The sequence below is a fragment of the Lepidochelys kempii genome, chromosome 3 (assembly GCF_965140285.1).
Source record: "Lepidochelys kempii isolate rLepKem1 chromosome 3, rLepKem1.hap1, whole genome shotgun sequence".
NCBI lineage: Eukaryota > Metazoa > Chordata > Testudines > Cheloniidae > Lepidochelys > Lepidochelys kempii.
The window spans coordinates 113,697,001-113,718,514 of NC_136382.1; the positions used below are offsets into that span (position 1 = coordinate 113,697,001).

General features: G+C 43.6%; 1 protein-coding gene across 4 annotated transcripts in view; it reads left to right on the plus strand.

The window, feature by feature from the left end:
* The window catches only part of SASH1 (SAM and SH3 domain containing 1), a 172,362-nt gene extending 157,379 nt beyond the window's left edge, over positions 1–14,983 (plus strand). For all 4 annotated transcript variants that reach the window (XM_073337578.2, XM_073337580.2, XM_073337581.1 and 1 more), the window contains 3 exons: positions 6,240–7,366; positions 10,034–10,165; positions 11,063–14,983. In XM_073337578.2, the coding sequence (XP_073193679.1) occupies positions 6,240–7,366; positions 10,034–10,165; positions 11,063–11,323 (1,520 nt within the window). In that variant the 3' untranslated portion in view covers positions 11,324–14,983. The remainder of the gene's footprint in view (positions 1–6,239; positions 7,367–10,033; positions 10,166–11,062) is intronic.
* Positions 14,984–21,514: the final 6,531 nt, after the last annotated feature.

Genomic DNA, 21,514 nt, shown 5'->3' on the forward strand with positions numbered 1-21,514 from the left:
TGTTCTGTGTCGTTTTGAGTACTTGGCTCTGCAGGGTGATTTTCCTCAAAGTAAAGATTGGAGAAGGGTTGAAAATCTGCTGCTGTAGCCCCCTCTTCCTCTCCCCCCCCCCAATTTTTTTTCCCAGATACCATTGCACATCTGCCCTGTGACATTCTTCCTGGTACATACAGCTTTCTGAGCACTTCTTTTTGAGAAAGAAGATATAGAGTCAGACTCATTTATGTTCTAATTCCAGGAAGTAGCACAGGGAGCCTGGGCATTGCTGTCCCAAACAGGAAATACTGAACCACAATCTAGAAGGGGAATTGGCCTGTGTAAAGTAGTCGTATAGCCTGAGTTTACAGTCTCAGATTAGTCTCCTAAAATGGAAACATACATAAAGCTTCCAGACTCTACCATACAGCTGGAGAAAGGGCAACATCTAAAGACTACCTGTATCACTCACTGCAGTTTTCCCAAATACCAAAATCTTTCTGAACACGTTTAGCCCAACAGTGCAGAGATGATGCTGTCAATCGATAGCACTGAACAGGATGCTGAAAGGTGTCAGGCTGCTTAATAACAACAAGACTCATAAGAATGAATTAATACTAACAATATTGACCCTAAAAATGGTCAATTTAGAAATCCCTGGCTACACATTCACTTTGAGCTTTAAAAATCCGACAATACTGGCAAATGTTGGGATAGATTCTGAAAAGCTGGTGTAAATTAGGAGGAATATAATAGCTCTATTGGAGTTCCTCCTGATTTACCCCATTGTAACAGATCACAGTCTAGCCCATTGTCTTCCATCCAAGTAATGACTCTGATACTACCTTTCTCAGAGAAGTGCACCATTTGGGGATATCTCTTAAAACAATTTTGAAGCTGAGTGCCATTTTATTAATTAATTCATCGAATAGTTTTGGGTTGGGTTATTTTATTCATGGACAAAACTCCTTCTAGAACTGGTTTTATTCCTGGTAGCAACTGAGTCCATCTCCTGCAAATTGTTCTGCAGGAGTACTAGAGTCTGCCCGTGCAGAACAGCTACCAGAATGGAGGCTACCGTTGACTAAAGAATCTGCTGCTACGTACATTTGAAACTCTTGTTCTTTTTCATCTGTTTTCCTTTCCATTCTGCCTCTTGTTTTTCCTCCTCCATTCTCAAATGCCTTGTTTTGCACAGTCATGCTCCCCAGTGTATTCTTCCTAACTGCTAACAAAGTGAAGTTAATAAATATCCTTTAACACATCTGCACCTGCAAGGACTAACTTTGTGCAATAATCATGTACCACTTTTCTTTGAACGAGGGTGCAGGGACTTGGTTGTGCTCTAGTAGTAAAAACAATTCACTGGCTAGACAATACTTCAGAACCAAAAGAAGTTGCATGGGTTTTGATGTGTAAACTTCACAGCAAGCCTAGACAGTAAAATGAATTACAGTTGGAGCTGTAAATGTACAGGCAGATAAAAAACTAAACAGAAAAACACATTCCTTTCCCCACACCTGGCTGAAAGGCTAGATTCTAACATGCTGCCATGGAGGTACGGACACTGAAAGAGTACAACATTTTCTGTCACACAATCTCTCATACATATTTTAAGATACTTTCAGAAACCGATGGCATACCCCTTGTGAGGTAATATTTAAATAAGTCCTGTTTTGGAGGGATGTTTCCTGCCTTTCTCCTGAAATGTTGCAACTTCCTGAAGTGATGCCACGTTTTGTAAGTTGCCAGAGAGAGAAGCAGGCAAGAGAATGTAAGAAACAAATTTCCCTCTTAGATTAAATGAGTTCTTTCTTTGCACATGTGGAGTTTTGGAGACATGGTGTCCTGCCATGAAGCAGGCACATGAAATGTTTTAGGATTCAGATCCAAAGCAATCACTGCATTATTCAGAAGCCAAGTCTTAGTATCTTCCAGAATGCTCAGAATGCAAGTTGTATTGAAAGGAATCGTCCATCCCCTAAAAGTAGTGCACTTTAAATCTGAATGAAACTAAATTCTAAAATCTCTGACTGTAGCCTGCCTTTAGGTAGTAATTAGTTGGGTAATACCACTGACTCTAGGTGCCATTTAGCTGAAATTGTTTTTTCTCTAGACTGAGAAACAGCTTTCAAACGTCAGTGCAGGTGCAAAAACTGATGTTAGAAAATTCAGTTCTGTCTTTAAAAATATTAAAGTGTCCTGGTCTCTGAGAAAGGAACTATCCAGTATGTGCTGTCACTCTGGGTTGTTACCTGCTTTGAGGGGACTTCACCATTCTGATCAAAAGCCTAAGCATCATTTGAGAATGACCTTGCATCTCTCATCTATGAAAACTAAATCAAGATCAGTCCCTGCACTTTGCAGTCAAGAACATTTGATTGATTTTTGCCCTTGTTAGTTGTGCAGTGTAGCTCTGACAAAAATATGCAAAAACTTTTGCATAAAACCTCTGGCTTATATTATTTCAATTGAGTTTGGCCTAATCAAGATGCAACGACCAATCTAGTTGCCTTTCATTATGCCCCTTGACAAAGCTACCTCCAGGCCTAAAAAGAATCCTTGCAAATAACTGAAAGCTAGATAAAGTTGAAAGTGGGTGTTCGGTGTGAACAGTCACTCTAAAAAGGCATTGAGGGCATAAAGGCAGTGACTCCAAATCAAATTTGCTTTTTGCACAAATATAACAAGTTAATCTGTCATCCCTGATAACTCTGAAAGTCAGGCTTGGTTCTTTGCTAATCACACACCATTAGTGCAACTCCACTGTGCAAGGGCTCAATCCTGCGAGGTGCTGAGCACTCTGTCCCCAGTCTGTGAGGCACTTATGCAAAAACTTAATGTTAATTCCTGTGAATCTACTCATGTGCTTCAAATTAAGCTCAGTGTTTAAGTACTTTGCTAGATCCAATCTAGATTAATTTGAAGCACATGAATAGCCCCAGGGGAATTAGCATTAGGGATTTGCATAAGTGTTTTGCAGACTGGGAGCCGCGTGCTCAGCACCTTGCAGGATTGAGCCCTCTGTGTGTCCCGTGCTAATGCAGGCACCCAGTGAAGGCTAACGAATGGTATTGCACAAATGTAACTGGAGGGTACAGTCTGGTCTGTGGAATTTATATTCCTGATCATGAAGTATGAGAGAGAGAGAGAGAGACCCCAGCCTGACAGTCAGATCCAAGACTGAGCCTGCAGGACTGGCAGTTTGAAAACTCCAACTTTTAACTGTAAGCTGAGCAGTTTTCATACGGAAGCCACTGAGGAACAATAAACCAGGAAGCCCACAATGTCATTCTCACAGAATTATTTTTCAGAGTAGAAACACTTTAAACCAGCAAGCAATCCTTGGGACATGATGAGGTAGCTATTCCTAAGACTGGACAGCTGACCAAAGACAGCAAGGATAAACTAGTCTCTACTATCCTTATTTGATATTTGGGTTAGTCAATTAAATAGTTTGGTGGGCTTTTTTTAATAGTGACCTCATTCCAGGCTGAGCTGGTGCATCACCACACAAGTGGGTGTGGTGTTGAAGGAGGGCCCTTATTTGATTTTTTCCCTTCACACAGGGTTGCAACAAGTCCATAGAGACTGTTAGATGCTAAAGAGTCTCACACACCCCAGCTCAGGGGCTCTTATTAACAGAAAAGCCAATGCAGACCATGAACAAAACTTTCACCTCATTCTTTGTCCACCTGTCCCCGACCTGAGTCCAGTGCTCACTTCCACTCTGGCTCCTCCCCAGGGGTTCTCTCAATTCCAGTCTCTGCCCCTGCTGTTAGGCTTTTTGCCCCTACCAGAGTAAGATCCTTCTCTGGAGTCAGGGGTCCAGAGACGTCTGTCCATTGCAACTCTTCTCTGGGGACAGCAGGTGATCCTGGCCAGGCTGGGCTTCTGGGCAGTGTCTGGCTGAGACTAGGGGATGCCTGCTGACTGCAGCTCTCTGTCTAGGCGGCTCCCCTCTCTTGGAGTACCTCTGATGGGGCTCCCCATTCTGGTGGGTTCCCCAAAGAGCTCACCCTCTAGGCTCCCTGCTCAGGTGTCTCCTGGGAGCTTGTCACGACTGGAGTTCCCTGTCTCCTTTTGCAGCTCCCCTCTAACTGAGTTTGGGTCACCTTTATTAGATCCAGGTGCTTGTTCACTAATCAGCCACTTGTGGGAGTCAGTTGCCCCCCATGGGGGCCCTTCCTAAGGCAGTTATAAGCAGACAGCCCAAACTCCCCATAAAAGGCAGCTGCCCCATAACAAATAGTGAATGGGCAGAGTAAAAAAGACTCCCAAGTTGCTGATTTGCCAAGCTCCATCTGGAGAAAAAAAGAAACACATATTGTGTATTTTGTACTAGTCTGGCACATAGATTAAAAAAAACCCATGAGAGTTGAAGATAGAGGGCCAGATGCTTGGCTGGTGTAAATTTGCAGAGTTCCACTAAGTCAATGTTGCTATGCCAGTTTACACCAGTTGGGTGTCTGGCTCATCGTGGCTTTGATATTTTTTCTTTTGTAGTGTGCTTTTTCCCGTTTGCTCACACAATGGCTGATCATGACACCCTGTCTTGGACAAAACGCCCACTGTCGCCATTGACAATTCTGCTGTAAGGACTGTAGGATTTAGTTCAAAGTTTTTACCATTTAACAGGAAAAGTGACTGTTATGCATGCTTTGGTCATTTCCAACTGGACTAGGGTAACTCTAGATAAAGATACACCTTAAACCCATTTGGAAGGTGCAGAATGCAGCAGCCTCCTAACCAAGCAGTATTTCCCATTATTGCTGTGCGTCTTGATTTGCCCTGGATTTCAAGATGTTGATTCTAAAAAGCCTTAAATAGCTATGGGTCTTGGCTACCTTAGAGACTGACTCCCCCTTTGTATGATTTTTACAATAGAGGCAACCAGGTGAGACACGTGAGACGCCTTGTTTAAACAGGAGACTTAGCGTTTACAGTGACAGGGGCTTCAACCTTTTGAAAGACCTCCCAACCCCATCTATCAAGCCCCGATACGGGGGACCTTCTGCAAACGGAATTTGTGGGAAGGTTTTGGGTTCTGGAGTGGAGCTGAATGTAGCGCATTTTGCTTTCATAATGGCAGGTTTTTAATGGCCTTCTGGGTCCAGCCCCTGGAAAATCTGTACAGCACCCAAAAGATTGAATGTATGTTTATAGGGAGCTAGAAATACAGAGTCTATTCTGTAAGTGGACTTTTCTGTTTTTCTAAGTAGTAAAAATCACCAGTTCAGGCTATCTAAAATGATCCAAACAATCATTCAGTAACTGCCATACATTTATTTTACTGTGCTCCTAGCCTTCTTTTTAAAAAACAACTTTTAGAAAAAATGAGGCTGCATCTCTTAGTAAGATCTTCAGCGCTTCTTGTCATCTCCATCAACCACTCCAGGAGCCACGCCTGTTATGGAAAATGCAAAACATGCTCTTATAAAATGATTTTGTCTCAAACAGTGAACATAAAATACTAGTATACCACTTGGTCTTTCCACTCGAGTAGGACATTCCAATTTAAGACTAATGCTAAGGTTAGTACATTTGAAACACTTCTCCCTTTCATAATATAAGACACATTTCTCCAATAAAATTCTTCAACTGCTAAACACAGCCCTGGAAAGAGGCTAGTGCAATAGCAGTCCCAAACAATTCAAGCTGCCTGATGGTTTCCCTTTGTAAACAGCTCACTGTGCATTTAAACCATGAAATAACTGGGTGGCAGGTCTGTCATAATTCTAGGTAATAAACATTATCTCAAAAGAAATACAACATTAAGGGATAAAAATCCATTCTTCAAGAGTGAGTTCTCAAGCATAATTAGAAACCACATAATTATTGACCTAATGTAGCTACAAACACTGTCTGATTTTTATAAGTTATTTCTCTGTAGGGGTCAAATCTGTTACCATAATGTATAGGCTATAGCTACACCAAGAAAAGTTGTATTAAGCCAGCTGGACTATGACATCTTTGCAAATTTGGGTAAAGACTAGAATTTATCTTAAATTTATTTTGCTACTTTGGGATATTAAGCAGCTCTTATTAATCAAACTAGAAGCTCTCAAACGAGTCTGGGTGGAACTGTATTGAAGTGCAGCATAGGCAGAGACATCAGAAAAAAGGGACAAGACCTAGACATGTCTTCAGTTACCAATGAAGAATCCCTGTGTTTCAAAGGCATTTAGTGGTGATGCAAGTTCCTGGTCGTGCTTCTTTTGTACATTTCTCCTACAATGATTTGTAATGTCTTTTTTTCTTAGGCAAGACTCGGAGGACCTGTCTGCTGCCCACAAAGTCAGCCAGTGAGCACTGCTTTAACAGAAACCAACTGACAAGTTATCCAACTCTGCCTTTGACTAAATCGGCAGAAGCTCTCCAGCAAGGAAAGAAGGAAATCCGGTTGAGCTGCATGCATCATGCTCCCAAGAGCTGCATCAAGCCTTCAAGCATCACAGGTTTGAAGAAGAACCGCAGAAGTTTACCAGCAGCTGTCTGCCGGAGCTGCGAGACTCTGGATGGCACCCAGAATATGGCCAAGTGGCCAAGATCTCATTCACTGGATGACCTCCAAGGAGAATCCAGCACTGACCTACCGAACATTAGCAAGAAAGTAGATTCTTTCCCTCAGGATGCACTGGATGTATCAAAAAAGACAACTGGCTCTGTCCTGAAGCCTAAGGCTCCTGGGGCTGGCATGAGGGCAGAAGACAATCTGCCTAAGCTAAGTAAAGGAACTGCTGATTCTCAGAAGGGAAAAGCTAGGAAATTGGACTGCTCAGTAACAGAGACTTCATGTGGGACTCCTACTCAGTACCTGCTTAAATGCTGGGAGGCTCAGCCTACTTTAGTTACCCACAACGTAACAAGGACACCTCTAGAAAATCATCATAAAAGCAGTCATGACCTTGAAAGGGCTGATAACTCTCCAGTCCTCAAGGAAGGTCTGAAAGCTGAGCAAAAGGGCATGAGCGAGGCAAGAATTCAGTCAAAAAATCCTTCACAGCCACCACCGGTTCCTGCCAAAAAAAGCCGAGAACGCCTTTCTAATGGACTATTTCATCCCCCTCTGACCCTAAGTGGAGCCCTTTCAAGTCCAGATGCACCATGTTTGCCAGTGAAAAGGGCCAGTCCATCCAGCCCCATTGATTACCGGGAAGTACCTGCCTGTAGGCCGTCTTCTGAGCAGCCCAGTACCCCACCAACCACACTGCCCCCTTGGCTAGCTGAGCTTTCTGAGACTGCTAGCATTCAGCAACATGTGGTAAAGCTAGGCCCTGCTTTAGCCAGGAAAGTCTCTTGTACTAGAGGACTGAATCTGGAAATGTTGATAGAAAACAAGTTGCAGACTGAAGAGATTGATCTCACAGAGGAACCATATTCAGACAAGGTGAGAAGAGGCTATTGTCTCAACATTTTAACACTGGTCTTTATAACCGCTCGCTTTTCATTGCATCTGGTGCATTATTTGTCAGCAAGTAAGCTAGTTCGTCCTCTATAAACCATTGGAAAAGCTGGAAATATCTTTCAGGCACCCTGTTGTTAGTCTCTCAATCTGTTCTGTTGATATCAGGCCTCACACCAAAAGGCAGTCTTTCAATACCAGTAAAGTAAATAGCTGTTTGGGGCCTTGCTCCTTTGAACTCTACATTTCCTGCAAGCTCTGCTGCTCCAGCATGGGCTTGTCTCCTCCAACTCTAGGGTTTGAGAGAGGATAGAACCACATACCTCCCTTCTCTTCAACAAGAGGGCTGAATGAGGAGGCAACTCCTGGAAGGTGGAATCTGAGCATGAGTTTGGGATCCAGGCTGACCCTGATTACTCCATACCCATCCCTTTGAAGACAACGCAGTTCTGCCCATTAATTCAGTCTGTCCTTTCTAACACCAGTGATGCTTCTCAGAACTAAGGTTGGTTCAGAGACCCTCGCTGGAATTTCTAGAAGGGCTCAGCACCCAATGTGCTGAGCTATTGAAAATGGAGCCATAAAAGTCACAGTGGGAGCTCCTGGGTGCTGAGCACTTTGGGAAAATCTGACCTGTAAATAGGTGCCTAAATGGGAACTGAGCTCCTTTGAAAATCAGGACCACATTTCACTTTGAGGAGTGGGTGGAGTCAGCTTAATCACCGAATGTTGCAGACTTACCATTAATTGCATAACCAGCAACAGGCATTAGACATTAGTCAGCTTGCTTTGATGTCCACTTTTTTCTGTCCAAAAACCTCACAAGTACCCTCGAAGGGAACAAAAGAGTTTGGGAGAAATACATGGATACAGACACTTCAAATGAGTGCTGATTTTGAGGGGGGAAAGTGGGAAGGGGAAACTGATCAGTTGAGGTTCATTGTCCATGCTGGATGAAGTGCAAAAAGGATAAAAAGAGAATAAATGGTGAAAGTCAATCCGATTAAATGCTTTGCATTTTAATGATGTAAGGCAATTGATGTGCCACTCTAAGTGCGTCGAACTGCAGCAGTTGCAGGGAGAAGACCCCAATCTTGCAATGGTGCTTTGATGCTCTATTGATATGTGACAGCACTTGGTCATTGTAGTGCAGCAGCTGCATGAATTGATGCAATGAAAGGGTATGATGAAAAGACAGTTTCATCTCCCATTCCTTCCACATGTCCCTGGCTACTGGGAGGGAAGATGTGTGTGTATCTCACTCCACTCTTGCCTAGCGCGGGGCTGAAAATGGAGCACTTTGTCCTACACAGGCCATGTTTGCACTCTGTCTTACTGTGTGTCAGGAAGGGAAGAGAGCTGATGAGACATGTGAGTCCTACCAGAGATACGGATAACATCTCGAGGACTAAACTCATTGGGGTTGGGACTATCTTTTTGTTATGTTTGTATCACACCTAATACAATGGGGTCCTGGTCCGGGATTGCAGCTCCAAGGTGATACCTTAATACAAATAATATTAATATTGAACAGCCACATCTAGCTTAGTGTAAACTAAATTCCACACACAGGACCATATCCTCAGGTATGCCTGACCTTGTACCCAGTGCACTCCGGGGGAGGGACATAGATGCCTTCTCTCCATCTCTCCTCCCACCCGCTATTCTCAGAGCTGCCCTAATTTGCACTGGATATTAAAGGTAATTTACAAAAATATTATTGCTACCCTGTTGTTTAAATGATTCAGTGATAAATCTGAAAGCCCATATGACGTTACTACTTCTCTGGCGTAGTGGCTAGGCATGATGTGGGATCTCTTATTGATTGGAATATCAGTTCGCACGCTGGAGGGAAGTGCATATGAATCTGTTTATGTGAAGAATAGAAATCCAATTGTAAAGAGGTCACCAAGGGTTTTGTGAGGGTATAAAATACATTCTGCATAAGGGCAAAAGCCAACTTCTAATGGGGGTTAGGAAGAAATGGTCCTTGGCATAGAGTACCCCAGAATTGCCTATTTGACTCACTGTTGGAAGCAGGATACTGGACTAGATGAACCACTGGTCTCACAATTCCTATGTTCCTAATGGAACACTAACTCGGATCATTATCTCCAGAGGACCCCTAAATCTGTCAGACATCTCCCAAATTGTACAAGTCAAGAACCAGGAAATACACAGTGATCAGATCAATTTTCTCCAGCCCTGATTACAAAGTCATTTTCTGACTAAGCCAAAGAATAGCAAAATATCTCGTAAAATTTCTGAATGGCAAAATGTGTGCTGCCCTACAACTTGTCAGAGGCAGATTTCACTGGTGAAACCATTTGATGGCAGAGAGAGACTTTGGATAAAAAACTGGCCCTGTTTGAAGTCCATGGGATTTTTGCTCTTAACTTCAGTAGAGCCAGAATTTCACCCTTGGAGGATGCGTAATGGTAAAGGCTTTATGGACCAGTGTCCCAAATGCCCCACTGTAGATAATGTTAACACTAAATGAAACTCCATTCTTTGTGACTCTCAGATAAATCTAAAGCTCCCCTTATCATTTTTGTGTTTGATGTTTGTATAGAAACTTGTTGACTTGTATTGCTTCTGGTTTTCTTTCTTTCCCTTTTCCTTTCTCCTGCATGGCTGGATGGCAATTTGCAGCATGGTCGCTGTGGGATTCCTGAAGCTTTGGTGCAGAGATACTCTGAAGACCTAGAGCAGCCTGAAAAGGATGTTGCTACGAACATGGACCAAATCCGGGTGAAGCAGTTGAGGAAGCAGCACCGCATGGCAGTGAGTGTCTCTGTGTACCACGTTCTTTGTTTAGAAATGCATAGTTAATTGAATGATGATGAAGGGTACGGGATTCATAGCCAGGGAGACTGAAATCCTACCTCTGTTCGCAGAGATACAGCATAGGTAGCAGCAGAGCATGCCACCCCCTCATCCCTCCCTCCTCTGTCCTGGAGGGGAACCACTTCCAGTATTGAGAGCAGATTTGAGTCGCCCTGCTCATTCAGTCCTTGGCATCTCTGAGGAGAGCAGCAAACATAATTAAAGATTTAGGAAACCTGACGTAAGAGGAGAGGTTTAAAAAGAAACGGGGCATGATTAGTGTTGAGAAAAGAAGACTGAGTGGGGGGATCTGATAAGTCTTCAAATATGTTAAGGGCTGTTATAAAAAGGAAGGGATCCATGTTCCCCATACCTGCTGAAGGCAGGACAAGAAGTAAGGGGGTTAATCTGCAGCAAGGGAGATTGTTAGAAGGGAAAACCTTTTTAACTATAGGCGTAGTTAAGCTCTGGAACAGGCTTCCGAGGGAGGTTCTGGAATCCCTGTCACTGGAGGTTCTTAAGAACAGATTAAACAAATGTGTCAGAAATGGTCTAGATACACTTGGTCCTGCTTCAGATTGAGGGGACAGACTCGATAACTTCTCGGGGTCTCTTCCAGCCCTATAGTTCTATGACCAACTAACAGCATATTGGGAACCAGTTAAAAAGAGTAGAATGGGTGCTGAGCAAATGACTTCCTCATTGCCTAACACACACAGGAGAAATAGCTATCAAGGTTTGAAACATCCCTTTTCTAAAACTATCAAATTCTTACTGCCTGGGACGTGCAGAGGAAGACTGAAAGTAAACTGAGCAGTCAAAAGGTTACATTTTGCTTTCTCTTTCTCTATCCAGATTCCGAGTGGAGGGCTCACTGAAATCTGCCGAAAACCTGTATCCCCTGGACAGATCACGTCGATAACTGCCTGGCTGGTTTCCATTGGCCTGCCTATGTATTCTAGCTCGCTCACAGAAGCAGGATTCAACACGCTGAGCAAAGTGCCTTCTCTGTCACAAACTTGCCTTCGAGAAGCTGGCATCACAGAGGAGAGGCACATAAGCAAGCTCTTGGAAGCAGCAAGACTCGTCAAACCCCTCGATCCAGAGGCGATTTAACGTGCTCTGGAACGTGGCACTGCCCGAGACCCCGCTGCTTCTTACTGCACCAGTGTTGCCCTAATTTCTCCACACGGCAAACGGGATCAAGCAAGTGGATCCCAGGGATAGGCAAATAAAAGCCTCAGAGGATCTTCCTTTTTTCTGTCATTAGCAACAAAAGGAGAAAAGAAGCAACCACCAGGTAACAGAGACGTGGTACTTCCTTAGTCCTCAACAACAAGATATTTTTAGTTCTGAAAGTGCACGGGCTTAGCCAGTGGTTAGACGGCACCCCATGTGACCATTAAGCGAACGGGGCCCTTGCACACTTTCCACAAGATTGTGACAGCTACACCTGCTGTCAGCCCTGTTTCTGTTGCAAGGTCTCTCTGAACAGAAGGCCCTCTGTAATACTGGGTCCCAGTTTCCTAGAGTCAGCCCTGAAAGCCACATACAAGCCAAGGTGCAACTCACCAGCAAAAGCTGTTTAGCAAATCTTCTTGGGTTTTTTGTTTGCTTGTTTTGTTTGGTTTAGCAATCAAGTGCTGAATACATACCCTTTTTTGTCATCCTCTCTGTTGCTTGGTATAGTTGCTGTAGACCATAGAGCCTTTAGCTAGGCCAGAATAATGGACTGGAATTAGTTTACAATATTGACTCTTTTCTGTTGTTCCAGTACAACTAACCTAACAGAGTCCAAAACTCCTTTTGTGTATAGAACTGAAATCATTTTTGTAACTGCTTTCTAGCAACCAGCTTTTTTATTTGCCTTAAAATCAGCTTGTCAGCAGTTATCTAGTGTTGACTTATCTGTATCCAACCTTGCTTCATCCTGTCGTCGTTCAATGGCACTTAGGGTGATTTTCAGTTAAAGTAACTTCTATAAATTGTCTCGTAACATCTTCTGTTTGTAGAGGCGCTTTTGCAAATGCAGCGTTTCCATTGTCAGGCGAACTGTTCACCGTGGTCTGCATTTGCTGCTGTTATTAAAAAGTTCAAAGTTATCTTGCCTTGTATATATGTAACTGCTTTTCATTTTAATTATATTTTTATGTACTGGGTTATACTGTCAATCATTATACTGCAGCTTTGACTTGGTATCCTGACCATATCAATTCAAAACATTAGTTTCTTCAAATGAAAGATTGCCCTGGGGAAATAAAATGCACCGAAGAAGCAAACTGTGTCCCATAGAAAGTATCAGTGCAGTAATTTCACTGCCTGGGGGGGGAATCTCAGAGTCTTATGAATTATGCTGTAATTTTACAAACTTGATGTCCTCCAGTATCAAGTGTTTGAAATTTCTTCTCTTCAGAAGAAAGTGTCATTCTGGAATGCTGGACAAATCATTTTTTGTCCATAAAATAATGATCCTGTTTTCTGTCTAACCCACTGTAAAATCTCCCATTCACAGCTGTGGATACTAACAGATTTTATTTTTATACATGGGCACTCATTTTATATACCAAATACAGATCACCATGAATAGTATTAACTAGATTCTTCTTTGGTGTCTATATCCTATGTACTTTTCTTTAACTTACAGTGGTGGAAACTCTTCATCGTAGACAGAGTAGGCTTTCCTTTGGCAGGCTAATTAAAAGATGTAGTCTAGTGATCTGAGCACAGGCCTAGAAATCTGTTTCTATTAAGCTTGCTAGGTGAATTTGGGCAAGTCCCTTCCCCTCTCTGAGGCTCAATTATTCACTCATAAAATGAGGATAATGGTGCTTACTCTTCCTGATAAAGTGCATTCAGATTGATGAATGAAGTGTTAAAAGTGCTCTATTATTATTGCCTACCCTAAATCAGGTATGCAGTAAATTTTAGCTAAGGCGATAATCTGGCTCTGAGTGTAACGTTAGGCATCAGTTTTATTTACCTATTTTCAGTTGTCACCAGCTTCTGTTATTTTTATCAACTCTGCCCTAAATTCTGCCATCAGAATTAAAGACACCAATGTGTACAGCATAACTAATTCACTTCCTCATATCATCTGAAATTGTTCTGGATCCAGAGCTCCTCTGCATTTTGTCTAAAAGTTATTAGTGCTTTTCTCTGGAGAACTAGTAAGCTCTAGTGTGACAGCATCAGGGAATGTGTGACATAACTGAATGTTTTGCACAGGTGGATAGACTCTTACAAAAGAACAACATGCTTATAGTATGGGCTTTGGTTGTTATAGCAATGATTTGTCTGTCATCCCTCTCTAAGGCTTAAAGGGAAGTCTATAGAAAGCAGTAGCTGGAAGGAGTGCTGAGACATTCACTGATAGCTAGGGTCACCAGTGATTAAAAGTAAGCAGACTGCAGAATACCAATTAGCAGTTAAGAGGGGTAAAGGACTGCTTACTATGCACAGTTTGAGTATGAAGCATCATCTGATACAAAAGGAAAACAACTTCTGCTCACCATGGAAAAAGGAAGTCATATGATTAAAAAAATCCCTCACCTTCATTTTTTTCCCCAACCTGATTAATAACAGAAGGAGAGTCCCAGCAGAGAAGGAAACAATCTGGATTTCTGAAGCTCTCCATGTCCCAAACACTCATTGTAATTCCTATGACTTTTGAATGATTTCATTGCATGGAGAAATCAAATGACACCTATCAGAACTTTGCCATGAGGAGGCCGTTCTGACTTGAATTCCTTGAGATTTTTGTTGTTAATATTGCTTTTTGATCTGGTTTTTAAATTCTGCCATTCAGTCGTCTTTTGTGTTATATTTTTAGCATATATTTTTGATTTTAGAAAAGCCTTACACTGCTCAGTGGGTGAGCTTCTCCTGCTGGTTTCAGTGCAGTTCAGTGGACAGGTGGGGGATTGCCTGGTGTAACAACAATACCCTGTTCCTTACAATTTCCTTTTGAAGTGCAACATTCTAAGCAAAAGTTAGCTAGTTGGCTATTGGGAAGCACAAAAGAAGCCTGCTGATGAAATGCTAATCCGCTCTGCTCAGACAAGTACTGCTCTGTGTCCACTGTGTGCAATTCTAACTTGAAAAGCTATTTGGTAAGGGAAGAAGCATTCCCAAAATATTAGCAAGCAACATTACAATTGTAAATTCCTATTAATGCCCATGTATTACCATCTGAGTAGCTAGGATATACTCGTCCCTGGCCCTGTGCTCTTGTATGAGACTGGGTTTGGATGCAAACTGGGAGCATGGGAATGTGATCAAAGGCATTAAGTATTATATTATTCAGCCAGGTCATTCTCCCTAAGAGCAGCAAAAGAGGTCAATTCACCAAGTCATGGCTGTACAGTTGTACTGTATTATTTTTAGAATAAATAATACTTTTGGTCCAAGATACGGTCATCCTTAATTGACACTTTCTGGGGAAACAAAACTGTCAAGTAAGTTATGTAACAACTAACAATGTTGCACTTTCTGTATATGAAATCAGTATTTAAATAACTTATTTTTCTCCATTTGCTGTTCTTAAATGATGTAAGTAGCTGTAATATACCAGTACCCAATGTGTCTTTACAGTTTGCTTCAACCCGAGAAAGCTGTGTATTGTAAAGAAAACAACAATATGAACATGTAAAGATTATTGTGCTCTTTCATTTAGCCAAAAAAAAAAAAAAAGTTGACAAAAGGGTTTTCCTGTGTATCAAACCTTGTCTGTAATTATGTCATACTGTTCATAGACAAAAAGTAAATAAATTTCCTCAATCTTACATGTCTCCTTTTTTTTGAGCTATAATATCATGAAAGGGAATGGAATGGAGAGCCTAATTGATTGACTTCAGTTGAAAGAAGTGGCAGTCAGTGTTCTCACTGCTGAATTTTTCCTTTTCTAGGTTATATTGTGGTGCTTACAGGCAACATTTTCAAACTTGGGTGCCTAGAGTCAGACATATTTTTTTAAAAACCCCAAAGCAGCCAGTTTTCACTGGTGCCGCATCAATTTCGCTAAGTGTTGTGGGTGTTCAGTACATTTTAAAACGAAGCCACTTTTTTTAGGTTCTGCGTGGGCAGACTTTTTTCCAGTGTTGGGTGGCCCTTTAAGGGAGTTGAGCTTAGCCCCCATCTGCGACTAATTAGCTGTCTCCCAAGTGATGGGTCTGGTTACTTTTATTGGTATTCACACAACCATTACAGCACAAAGGCGGGGATAACATATTCAAGGCTCCATACAAACTAGACAGGAGAGAAAGGAACCCTAGCCCCAGCTTACAAAGATTCTGAAATACAAAGACAACTGTGACAGATAACGCAGAATCCCCACAACCGTTGCCAATGCTATGCATGCCTGAATCACTTTGTCACAAGATGGGCTGGCCCTTTAACAGAAGAGGACTTAGACCAGGGGTGGGCAAAGTTTTTGGTCCAAGGGCCACATCTGGGTGGGGAAATTGCATGCAGGGCCATGAATGTAGGGCTGGGGCAGGGAGTTGGGGTGCAGGAGGGAGTGTGGAGTGTAGGGTGTACGAGGGGGCTCAGGGCAGGGGGTTGGGGTTTGGCAGGGAGGAGTTCGGGGTGCAGGGTCTGGGGCGGCAGCAGCATGCAGCAGGGCAAAGACAGGCTCCCTGCCTGCTCTGGCCCCGCACCACTCCCGGAAGCGGCCGGCACTATGTCCCTGCGGCCCCTGTGGGGTCGGGCAGAGGGCTCCGCATGCTGCCATTGCCTGTGAGTACCTCCCCGAAAGCTCCCATTGGCCGCCGTTCCCCATTCCTGGCCAATGGGAGCTGTGGGGGGTAGTGCTTGCAGGGGAGGGCAGCGCACGGACCCCTCTGCTCACCCTCCCCAGGGGCTGCAAGGATGTGGTGCCGGCTGCTTCTGGGAGCGGTGCGGGGCCACGGGGGTGGCAATCCCACGGGCCGGATCCAAAGCCCTGATGGACTGGATCCGGCCCACGGGCCGTAGTTTGCCCACCCCTGACTTAGACCCACCTATGGCTAATCAGCTGCCTTCCAGGCATTGGGTCTGAGGCTGGAACTCAAGTGACAGAATGCAGGCCACCTGAGCCTTAGATAAAAGGCAAAGAAGCAGCTCACTAGACAGTGATATTTGCAGGGAGCAGGTAGGTGCCTCCAGGTCTGGGGAGAGGGTTGTCTGGTCAGTTGGATTTATGCTGAATTGTTTTGATTTGGGGAAATACAGCCTCAGGCTGTCATGGAGCTTGAATGTCAGCAAAGGGCATGGGCATGTTGCAGAGTGAGCTGTGACAAGAGGGGAACAGGAAGCAAGACAAAAGCAGAGTTGACAGGTGCTGACCCAGGATACTAGAAAGCAGGTTGTATTTAGCAAGGGGGAGAAGAATCGGGAGAAATGGGGAAGGGAGACATTTCAGAAAAGTTTGGTTCTGAGGACAATGCTTCAGGCTGATTCAAACAAATCCTCTGGTTCCTCTATCAAATGCAATCTGGTTAATCTGAAGCAAAGTGTAAACCATTTTGGAATCAGAAATTTGATTTCTATCAGATTAAGTAAGCTATACCTCATTAAAAAGTCAGTTCTACATATAGTAGGAACAAGGCTGAATAGCACTGTTATTCGGAGATGCTATTCAAGCATTTTACTGCTGCCTGGCCCTTCAGCTACATTATTTCCAGTCCAAACAATGGATCATGCTTAATTACTAGATAGTACGCGGCCTTCACAGTGGGTATGCAATTAGCATGCATCTGTCCCCATGGTATTCTATTCTCTATCATGCTCATAGCCCCCGAAGTATATTAGTAGCTTCATACAACAAATGAAAGCATGGGGTCTAATCCAAGATACACACTGCGTTGTGTCTACAGTCCCTTCCCTGAGGAGCACTCAGTGTGTTAAGATTAGTGGTCACTTATAGCGCTTGGATCCAATAATGAACAAAACATCCAGGGTAGATCATGGTTTCAGGTCGTCTTCACTGCCCAGCATTTTTTTTTTTTTTTCAATCAGGAGGGGAAGTAAGGCAGAATCATGGCTTGGATTTGACCCTGACAGTTGATTTATAATTCCCGCTTAAGCAAAGCTCCTCATCACAACTATTTAGCCCGAGTCATGTAGCACGTGAACATCAGTAGTGTAGAAGTAAATTGCCAAACATGAGCCTTTTAGTTTTCTTCCAGTTAGTTTGTTCCAATGCTGTTCAATACCTGCTGTGCATGGGCGCCAGAGGGCACTGCACGGCTGGCTAGAAGTAAGAGAGTGACCATCCTCCCGGGATTGCAACTGGCTCCGATGCAGGCTGTTTTGAAGAGGCACTTGAGTAACAAAACAGAAATTAAAGGAGAACAACGTGCACAGCCAAAGCACTTGCCATTCCGGCAGCTGGAAGGAGTAACACCGCCCTTGCAAGACTGCTGCCGTCCCTGGTCACCTCGGGAGCAGATGAAACACAGCCTATACGTTTTGTGCTTAACTTTTTGCTAATGCTGTTGATCCAATAGCGTTCTAGCAACAACAATCCCATCCCACACCAAGCATCTGGCCCCGGAGGCATTGGCAGCAGAAAGCGAAAACAACTCCTCCCACTAGTTCCCCTATAAGGGGAACTTCACACCTGTGGGGCGGGTCCACACAAGGCTGAGCCAGTGTTACGTAGGTTGCATTGATATACTATGCCATCAGAATTGCATTAGGAGACCAGTATCAGGTGCCCTTTGATTTAGGATGCCAATGCACCACAACCATCTCTCAGCAGAGACTGGTGTCTGAGGGAGAGGTTAGCTGAGTCTCCTGGTCCATTCCCTTCTTGGCCTTCGTGCAGGGGCTGAAAGTAAGAGAGCCAATGGTGATGTAGGCCTGTTCCTAGGAACTGTAAACACCCATTTTATAACCTCTTGGTCACTGAAAAGCCATCAGCTGATCATAGCCTCGGGTGTTGGGAAGGTCACCACCTTGTGTTTCTGTCAACACTGCTTCCCTCTCCAGCCTCAACTGTTGACGTCACTAACAGTCACAGCAACTGCTGCATTACATTGCAGCCCGTTTGTAAATAGGACAGGCTGAATAGAGCATATCTACCTGCACAGGCTATCAACTCACCAAAGTGCTGGCACTGCTCTACAATGCCTTTCATTGGCTACTAGCATAGGTATTTGGTGTCTGTTTTTCCAGGCCCAAGCACGGGAGCTGCAATTGTCCAGCATGACTGACCTCAGCTATATGTTACGCTATGTTTGAACTTGTTTCCCTGCTCCGTCCGTGAAGCAGTTTTATATTGGCTAGCTAAATCCATCAGAAAATGATGTTTCTATTGTTGTGGTAGTGAGTGGTTAGATGATTACTGGGAGATGTTGTCTTAAAAGTAATTAATTAGTACCTTTTGGGCTCATTTAGTTCTTGGTTTAAAATTTGTGGTTTGGACATAATTCTCCACTCCAATGGAATAGGGCTACAGAGCCTGAAGGTAGTGACAACAGCAGCTGAGAAATGTTTTCTCCCTACAACTTGCTAATTTTAGGATCATTATGCAAGTCCATTCAGTTTGAATAAAATTCCAGGCGTGCCTTTGCTTTGTCCATGGAAGTTAGCAAAGTTTAGGTCCAGGACAATGCCTCATATCAGCCTTTTGCATAAAGATGGAGGCAGCTGGATTTTTTCCATAATCCTAGGTTATGTGATTCTCAATTGGTCCTCTCTGGGTCTTAATGTTTGTTTGTATTTAGGCCACAGATTTTTGGCAGGTTAAAGCCTCATTTACTTTGACCTGTGTGGTGTTCCCAGCTCATTTATTCAACTGTTCAGTTGGGACTGGCACAGCAAGGCATAGTTATAATATTTGCCTCACTTGACAGAGTTTTTCCATCTGGTAATCTACGGCACCTAAGTTCCTTCAGTAGGGTTTATTTTTACGTTTGGAGTAGGGTGGTTTTTGAAGCGCCTGAGAATGGTATTAAGGACTTTAGACATTTAAATACCCCCCCCCCATTTACTTGGCTGCTTATCAAAGTTGCCTAACCAGAGTAAACGGGTGTAGTACGGCTCTCTCTCTCGAGTCATTAAACACGTCCTCTTTTCAGGGATATTTTTCATGGATGCTGGAACCAGGGTGTTACTTGGGGTTAGTGGCTGCCTTTGTGGATTCCTTGGTCCATTGCCTTGGGAGTCAACATGAGTATGAATTCAGGAAAGCTGGGTTTGGCAGTTGCCTTTGAATAGTGCCGTACAAATGTGACAGTAACTTATATCTTTTGGCATAGAAAAGACATTGTGGCAGTACTTCAGTGTGTTCACCACTCAAATTTCAGCAGCAGCTGGCAAAGCTGTGCTTTGGGAATACAATGAACCTTAATGGACCTCCCTTCCATGAGGATTCATGAAAATTAGCATTAAAAGTAACATGGCCATCTATCCTGAGTCAAGGGCAGTGTGTAGCTGCTCCTCCTCAGGAGCAGCGCAGAGTACAAGCTGTGACTCTGAGAGTCACTCATTTCACACTCTGGTTCCCCCCTTACTCCAGAAAGGAAGTAATCTGTGCCAGCCGCAGGTTACTTTCTCCTCCATGCCAGCTGCCTTGTGTGTTACTGGGGGAGAACCAAGGCTTCACCTCTTCCCTACCCGTCATGCCCCCCTCACCTGTGTGAGGGGCTAGGGATCTCATGGAAGCCAGTTTCCCCTGTGCTCTGTGATCCATGGTGCTAGTAGCCCATACAGGAAAGTAAAGCCTTATACAAAGATGTAGCTAATCTGCATAACTTTTATTTGTCCAATGTTACTTATATGTATTGTGGTCCCCCACATGCCCATTGCAAAATCCTTCATTCACTACTGGGGGAGATGGAGATGGCTGATAAAAGTAAGAGGCACTGGAAGGTGACACAGACTTGGGGGTAGATGGACAAAATTCTGTTTTTTCCTTAATGTTTTTCTACTTTTCTAAGCATTTTAACTGTTTCTGTTAGGATATAGATATTCAGGCCTGTCTGTAAAGGCCTATACTCTAAGAATTTAGGTGTATTCTTATCACTTGGCTAGTTAGAGGTATAAAAGAGAGAATCAAAATCACTGTCTGCCAGTGTTAGGTCCTTCTCTTACTGTGACAGTCTGAGGCCCTGTTCTTAGGCTAAGGCCTTTGGCTAAGCAACAGAGGCAGCCATAAGCTGGGAAGCGACCGGTCACATCCTCACATTCCAAACTAGTCACATTGAAAGAAGGTGCTATTGGGCTGTTAGGACTACAATCCTGTCCTGATAGTGTCTATCACCTCCAGAGAAAGGGAAGTGCCTAGAAGATGTAAAAGGAAACTTAGTTTGATAGCATCCTGTCTGGCAAGAACTCACTTATCAATAGCTGGGATGTGAAATCCTCACTTCTGTATCGTTTTGTCATTATGGTTCCCACTTTGCTATTGTTTGTCTGTATAATCTCTGTCTGGTTCTGTGATTGTTCCTGTCTGCTGTATAATTAATTTTGCTGGGTGTAAACTAATTAAGGTGGTGGGATATAATTGGTTACATAATCATGTTACAATATGTTAGGATTCAGAGTAACAGCCGTGTTAGTCTGTCTTTGCAAAAAGAAAAGGAGTACTTGTGGCACCTTAGAGACTAACCAATTTATTTGAGCATGAGCTTTCGTGAGCTACAGCTCACTTCATCGGCTGCATACCGTGGAAACTGCAGAAGACATTATATACACACAGAGACCATGAAACAATACCCCCTCCCACCCTACTGTCCTGCTGGTAATAGCTTATCTAAAGTGATCATCAAGTTGGGCCATTTCCAGCACAAATCCAGGTTTTCTCACCCTCCGCCCCCCCCCCCCCAAACTCACTCTCCTGCTGGTAATAGCCCATCCAAAGTGACCACTCTCTTCACAATGTGTATGACTCACTCTCCTGCTGGTAATAGCCCATCCAAAGTGACCACTCTCTTCACAATGTGTATGACCCACCTTGATTATCATACACATTGTGAAGAGAGTGGTCACTTTGGATGGGCTATTACCAGCAGGAGAGTGAGTTTGGGGGGGGGGGGGCGCGGAGGGTGAGAAAACCTGGATTTGTGCTGGAAATGGCCCAACTTGATGATCACTTTAGATAAGCTATTACCAGCAGGACAGTGGGGTGGGAGGGGGTATTGTTTCATGGTCTCAGTGTGTATATAATGTCTTCTGCAATTTCCACGGTATGCATCCGATGAAGTGAGCTGTAGCTCACGAAAGCTCATGCTCAAATAAATTGGTTAGTCTCTAAGGTGTCACAAGTACTCCTTTTCTTTATGTTAGGATTGGTTAGTTAAATTTCAGGAAAATGATTGGTTAAGG